This window comes from Coregonus lavaretus (genome assembly GCF_964263955.1).
Source record: "Coregonus lavaretus genome assembly, chromosome: 3".
NCBI lineage: Eukaryota > Metazoa > Chordata > Actinopteri > Salmoniformes > Salmonidae > Coregonus > Coregonus lavaretus.
Window position 1 is genome coordinate 65,050,131 of NC_139990.1, and position 7,810 is coordinate 65,057,940.

General features: G+C 43.3%; 1 protein-coding gene across 1 annotated transcript in view; it reads right to left on the reverse strand.

Moving 5' to 3' along the window:
* The window catches only part of LOC311126945 (DNA-binding protein SATB1-like), a 41,406-nt gene extending 35,987 nt beyond the window's left edge, over positions 1-5,419 (reverse strand). Inside the window, exons 1-4 of the mRNA XM_084158668.1 lie at positions 5,358-5,419; positions 3,803-4,047; positions 1,348-1,524; positions 320-446 (exon numbers count right to left, since the gene is read on the reverse strand). Coding sequence (XP_084014794.1) covers positions 320-446; positions 1,348-1,524; positions 3,803-4,022 — 524 coding nt within the window. The 5' untranslated portion in view covers positions 4,023-4,047; positions 5,358-5,419. The remainder of the gene's footprint in view (positions 1-319; positions 447-1,347; positions 1,525-3,802; positions 4,048-5,357) is intronic.
* Positions 5,420-7,810: the final 2,391 nt, after the last annotated feature.

Sequence of the window (7,810 nt, forward strand, 5' to 3'; positions counted from 1 at the left end):
TATTATGCTAATATGAATTAGTGTGGTAGCATGGAAAGCAAATGGTAGGTCTATGTGTTGGGTGTTTAACACAAGTTAACTAGGTACGCATGCTACACTAGACTGGCATAAGTGGGTGGTGGGGTCGGGAAGGTGGTGGGGCTGGGTGCTTCACTGGACTGGCATTGAGTGGGTGGTGGGGTCGGGAAGGTGGTGGGGCTGGGTGCTTCACTGGACTGGCATTGAGTGGGTGGTGGGGTCGGGAAGGTGGTGGGGCTGGGTGCTTCACTGGACTGGCATTGAGTGGGTGGGTTGATTGGGCAATGGGGCGGAGACTGACCTGTGCAGCTGAATTTTCAGTGTGACCACATGGTACACGTCCTGCAGCATGTCTGCCACGGTGGCGTCCGGCGCGTCCGTCACGTAGGACAGTGGGACCGGGTTCCACTTGCCCACCTGAATGAGACCTGCAATGGACAGAGGAACACAAACACCATCAATTGTAAATGTTATGTTTCTCACATTTAGACACATACAGATAAACATTTATAATATATTATTCCAGCAAGGTCACATTAAGATTGACATCTCTTTTCCCAGTAAGCCCCGCCCCCCTCCCAATAAATGGCATGAAAACATCAGAGCCTACACTATGTCCTATTACAGAGAACTGTGTTGCTGTATGATGGACCGCCTGTAATAAAGGGCAGAGACACCTGGAAATAGCCCAGGTCTGTGTGTTAGAGTTGCAGTCAGCTGCAACGGGTCCCATCTTCACTCCCACTGAGTGTTCTAGCTAGAGGTTTACAGAGCAGAGAGAGGCCCTGAGAACTCCTGAGAGACATGTAGCTACATCCCCTGTCTGGGATCAATGTCAGCCTACGTTACTGAGCCTTCAGATCAGCTGGGAAACTATCGGAGGCCTGGACAGCTATGGGGTGTGTGTGTGTGTGGGGAGTGTGGGGGAGGGGGCAGTGTGTGTGTGTGTGTGTGTGTGTGTATGTGTGTGTGTGTGTGTGTGTGTGTGTGTGTGTGTGTGTGTGTGTGTGTGTGTGTGTGTGTGTGTGTGTGTGTGTGTGTGTGTGTGTGTGTGTGTGTGTGTGTGTGTGTGTGTGTGTGTGTGTGTGTTGTGTGTGTGTGTGTGTGTGTGAGTGTGTGTGTGTTTGTGTGTGGATGGATGGAAGGGGGGCAGTGTGTGTGGGGTAAGCTGTGGGATAAGCCAAATCATAGCAGGGCCAGTTCTATTGTTCGTGGAGCGGGCCTGTGCGTGTGTGGGTGTGTGTGCGTGTCTGAGTTTGTGCATGTGTGTGTATGTGTATGTGTGTGGGAGCGGGTCATCAATAGAGTATGTGCTTGTGCCAGTCCTACCTTTCGCCTGTGCCGCCGAGCTGTGTGAGTAGCCCAGTGACAGAAGGGCCATCTCAATGAGCTGGTTGAACAGCATGTCTTTCCTGACGAGCACAAACTCGGCGTGCTCCTCCTTGCTGTCAAACTCGATGGGGCTCTCGTAATGCTCCACCACGCAGAACACAGGGAGCATGTTGCCTGGAGAGACACAGAGCAACACAGTGGGGGCTCAGACATGACAAATGGTGACCTTCAATGGGGGGATTAATATTACATTTAGACACAGCTGATACAGTCAGACTACCTCTATTCATGAATGAATGAATTCCAGTGCCATTCGTATTATAAGTGACAGCATAATGATTAATATTGCATTGTTTTTTATAATAATTTCCTTATTAGCGTTATTCACATTGTTAGAACTAGTAGTGGTAGGGGTAGTAGATGTGGTGCTACTGTGATTTTAGTTATTTAATCATGATCAATGACATCATGATTAGAGTAATGATTTCAATGTCCTTAGCCATTATTAATGATATCATTATTCGATTTGAACTAAAGTCTAAATAAATTGAATGTTGTTAAGATGAATCTTGGCCTATCTCAGCTTTCGACCACATTTTGGCTGTGATCTGTTGATTCATTGTCAAGGAGCTCAGATCACATTAGACTGCTTCTGCCTCTGCTGTCAACCCCATATCACCTTCCCATGATGCACCGCTCCAAATCCCAACACTCCGGTGCGCCCTGAGGTTTACTAGTCTGTGTAAACACTGCACTGCTATTAGGTAGAAAACGAGGAATCCTTGTCTAAAGACGTTGAGTGTTTGGGGTGCACTGTGCAAATTTCACATTATACCATTTGTGTTAAAAACTGCTTTTGATATTTCGGTGACTTAAGTTTCAGAGCATCATAACATTTTTGGTTAAAATGTTCCTCTATAGCCTTCAGTGGTGATGATATGCAGCACATTATTCATCAACTCAGTTTGAGCAGTTGCAAAGAACCATATTTCTAATGGCCGGCATCCTGAAGATGCAAACATCTCTGACAAACAATCAATAAACGGGGTAATCACCAGCAGATGCCAGGGAATGTGCTGAAACGCTGCTTCTCTCCCTGATTTTAATAGATAGAGATCTAACAATAAAGACTGCTGTGTAGGTTCATTTGGGGATCAATGCAGCCTTTGTTTTCATGGTGAGGAGAAAAGCCCATGGTAAATATTATTCAGCTCAAACAATGCCCACTGTGGCCATGCGAAACTTCAGCAACAGACACTTCTATAAATTTCACAATTTGATGATTATTGAGGAGGAAAATTAAACTTTCTCAGCTGGTGAGCAACGGGCCATCATGGCACTCAACGCGACATTCTATGGGGCGGCAGGTAGCTTAGTGGGTAAGAGCGTTGTGCCAGTAACCGAAAGGTCGCTGGTTCTAATCCCCGAGCCGACTAGGTGAAAAATCTGTCGATGTGCCCTTGAGCAAGGCACTTAACCCTAATTGCTCCTGTAAGTCGCTCTGGATAAGAGCGTCTGCTAAATGACTAAAATGTAATGTAAATGTAAATGTAAAAGTCCCCACCAAACACCATCAAACAAACAGATGAGACTTAACAGCCAACCACTAATAAAATCCTCATGAACATCTGCAGGTCTGAATGCTCGTATCTAGCCCTAGAAAGTCATAAAATATTAATATTATTCATGTAATGACCAGGCCAGTAGTTACATAAAAAAGGTATGTCATCATCACAAAATAAAGGCCCCTTAAGCGGCAATGGCTCTTAAAGGACCCAAATTCTCTTCAATAAACAACAACAGGAGAGAAACAGTGATGCAGCGCTATGCAGAATAACACCATAATAATTCTCAAAGGGCCTCTGTATAAACAATGGGTCTTCGTAGATAGGCCTAAGTGTGGGTGTATGCACCAAGATGACTAAGGGACATTTAAATCGGTTTGTGCAGGAAGACGGAAACAAAACCATGACAACATGACACTTGTGAACCATGAAGACATGACAATTCTAAACACAGACAGCACACACACCACACTTACAACATTCCACCTCTCTCTCATTTTGCAAAAAACACACAGGCCATAATTTGGGCTCTGTCGTAGCCGGCCGCGACCGGGAGACCAATGGGGCGGTGCACAATTGGCCCAGCGTCGTCCAGGGTAGGGGAGGGAATGGCCGGCAGGGATGTAGCTCAGTTGGTAGAGCATGGCGTTTGCAACGCCAGGGTTGTGGGTTCGATTCCCACAGGGGGCCAGTATGATTTTTTAAATTAAATTTTTAATAATAATTGATGCACTCACTAACTGTAAGTCGCTCTGGATAAGAGCGTCTACTAAATGACTAAAATGTAAAAATGTTGAGGGTCCTTTTGAAGTGTCTGAGGGTTTATATTGTGCTCTCTCACCCACTTACACACATAAACACACACCACCCTGACCAGTGTCACTCACCCCTCTTGTGGCAGGTCTTGAGGAGGTGTCCCGAGGGTTTGTAGGGTACCCCGGCCAGCTTGGCCCCCGTGCTGCCCAGGCGGGCCCTGCCCAGGGGGCTACCGTTCTGTTCCAGCCGGGCCAGCTTGGCTGGAGGGGCCTTGGAGTCGCGCTCGCCCATGCTGTTGACCAGGTCACAGTTCTCCTTCCCCAGGCACGTCTCGCTGAGATGGTCCATCATTGTCAGCACCTCTGCTCACTATCACCTGGGAGGAGATAAGACAGGGACACAGTCTGAGTGTTAACTAGCAGGACATAAGGGGGGTTCATGGACACACAGTAAGCACATCATATTCAAATGCATGATATGAAGTATGCCAAATAATATTTTTAGGGTTGATTGTTTTGACATTGAAAAGCTGACAAAAAAAGATGGTGATAACTTGTCAACATGAACATCTATCTACAGGAAAAAGTACATAACAAATACATAACAGTTACAACAATAACTGCCAATTTTGTTATTTCATTACCTGGCACTCACAATGTTTCGTGCCATCGTAATGTTCCCATTTTTCAGAGCATGTATTATGTATGTCTGTCCCACTATGGATTCCCATGTGGTGGGCAAACAAGCCCATTTTTGTGCAAACACGTTAATTTGCAGAGAGATTCCACTCCGATGATTACTGCAGTTCACAGCACAAGCCCACAAGCCCTGCAACAGTGAAGTGAAGGCTGAGAGAGTAGAGCTAACATATTCAGCCTGAGTCACTTTCAGCACTCAAATAAAAAAATTACCAGACAGGCTTTGTGGGGAAAATGCATAAAAAGGCAAAAGGACCAAAATAACATTGTTATGACAGAGTGGTATCATGTGCCTAAACAGGACATGATATAAGGAAGAAAAATGATGTGGGAGGTCTCTTTACATTGATCTCTAAATTTAAGAGAAGACAATACAACATGTGAGGTAAAACTGAATGAAAGCAGTACAATTGGAAAGATGCTGACTTTTCATACCTTTGAGCCTATCAGAAAGTAAAAGTGTAATCAGAAAAAATAATGTGGACAGAGCAAAGCAAGGTGAAGTGAAGTCTGACATGCCGGTTACATCTGATTATTGCAAACACATACACAGCCACAGGCACTGACTGCAGGAAGCACACAATCAACACCTTGACAGACTCTCCAGGACACCTAATACACACCATTTGCTTTAGCAACCTTTGAATAATTATCTGTTATGGTGTTTCATTCTTTTTGGTAAAAAATAAGGCTACATTCAGATGGGTTATTATACAGTGTATACATTGTGCAATAGAAAGGGCTTTTTTATATTTAAACAAAAACTGAACAGGTCAAAATAATGTACCCCCACCTTCCAACCAGCACACAATGATCATGAACTATCTCATTGACAATATGCAATGAAGCAACTAATTGTTGAAATAGGGGGGCAACAGAATCCAGACCCGGATATGGTGGCGATCCTGGGCAGGATTTCTGAATGACCTTTAAAAAAGACAAGCAAGAGTGCAAAACACAAGTGAAGTTACATTTAGGGCAAACCAACCTGAAACTCAGCACTTCAAAACTCGAAAGCATATAATGCAGTCTTTGAGAACGTTGCCTTCTTCAACTTTTGTCAGGGGAAAGAAAACTTCAATGTCTGATGCTTTCTAGGTTTAAATGATAGGTCCTCTACAGAAATGTGTTCTTCTTTTGAGAGATGAAAGGTTGATATACAAAAGAACAACCCAAATCTATATAAGAGAAGACGTCGAGACAGACTGGGATGCGATAACATTGGTAAGCAATTAAGTATGTACAGTATAGCCTAAATGCATCTAATTATTTGCTCACTGGAAAAATAGTCATTCTTACGTATTTTTAGAAGTAGCGAAGAAAAATAACACCTGATACAATAAACTAGATAACTGCCTCGAGCATAGTCCATCCGTTACAAGTGCAACGAGTTAACACAACGCATCCACCACGATTATCAGTCAGTCGTTCGTGAATAGAACATCGGATAGTGGTAAGCCGTGATGAAATCTGTTATTTCTACCAGTCGCGAACCATCCTGATGTATAAACGCATACAAAAAATAACGTGTATTCAATAAATTCGGCTTCTCTACTGTCCGATAGAAAAAAATGATCGACAATTATCTGCTATCTCATGTAGAGACGATGGCGCAACGATATGCAGACCCATGTTAAAAAGTGCGATTTACTTTCCAATGTCGAGTTAAGGCTTGCTATGGATGCATAACAGCTGCTTGCGATATGTGTTCTTTCTGTTGGTTTGATTTGCGTCCGGACGGAGCTCTTCTTTCTTTCTCTTTCCCCCTCTGTGTCCCCATTAAATTATGAGTTGTATTGACTCATCACTCCCCTTGCTGGTGCTGCCTGTGCTTTCCCTTTCTCCTCCTCATTTCAAAACAAAATACCCCCAAAACAAGACGATTTAACCCGCATGTCGAGTCTTGAAGGCAGCCACCCGCGACAGCCGATGTCCTGGCAGAGTTGAGAACCGAAAATAAAGTAAAAAGTGGAAAGAAAACAGAGGATGGTGCGATTTCCGGCTGTGCGCGCAGGAATTTTTAATCAGCTTGATTAGAGTGAGGCGGTTCTGCATTTATTACTGAATAACACACAGACATGCACATACACAGAGGCGCGCATCGGCTATACATTTTCAGGATGCTATGCGAATGGACATTATATATGCTACAGGAGGACCATGTGGAAATTGTTAAAATAGGCCGATTTAAACCGCGCATCAATGATATGCTATCTGAGAGAACACAATAGAATAACTCCCATGCCATTTTGGCTATTGATCTACGTCAGTCCTGAGTAGGCTACTCGACCCGTAAGCTATTATTATTGTACAAACAAATAAATAAACAAACAAACAAACAAAATTGGTATCCCGAATTATAATAGGCTGTTTGTTTATGACATGGTTACTATTATTTTCCTGAACTTTTCCCATAATAAGATGAATAATAGCCTACCATAATAATGCCAGAATCCGATATTATGATTATTGAATAGAGATCAAATCTGTTAGGTGTCAACACAAGCCTGTTAAACTGTGTTTGCAAATCACTTAGAGGTGCCTCACTGGCTGAATATGACTTATTGCTACAGCACGCATCATAGAAGTAGAGGATGGTGAGCAAAAGCTATTTTGGTGCCTTTCTAAATAGCTTATGTACATGGTGCATTCATTGCACACATGCTACGAGCAGCCGTACACACAGGTGACAACGCAATGGAGAGCATAGCCAATCCGCTACTACTAAAAATATCGGATTACGGTACTGACAGCGTCTGACCACAAATATGACACTGTCCTAACCTCGCACAGGAGAGCGGGGGGACTAGGAGAGAGTGAGTGCGACCTTCCCAAGACCCTAGAGGCGCACCTCAAGGACATCACTGTCAAGGCAGGTGCCTTACAACTTCTGTTGAACAAAGTATTGTCTATAAAGGAAAGCAATGTTGCTGTCTATTACTATATACAACACAATACAATTATTCTCGCTCAAACGGGAGTGTGCGTAGCACAGCACTGCTATAAAACATATGTTTGCACAAACAACATAGAGATTACATCAATTGTCACACAGAATCAAAGAGTGTAAATCATTACAGTTATCCTGCATACCCTGAGATAAAATACTATTCTACATCAAAAGATTGTCAGCAGGGGACAATAAACAAAAACAAATGTGGTGTAAATACTTACAGAGACAGACCAAGATATTAGGTACAGTATATCAGGCATGTTGTCAACACAACATGAAAACAAGGCAGTCCAGATTCAGAAAAAATGCTCAACAGGAAACCAACCAAAATAGGAAGCATGAATACCTTGCAAATCATAAACACAAACTCTATATATGCAGTGATTGCCTACCTCTGTGGTCAAACACAGAGGAAATGCTGCATATAGAAACAAAATGTTGCATATATTGTAGTATTTAATCATAAATCATGGTAAGGCCTATAGTTA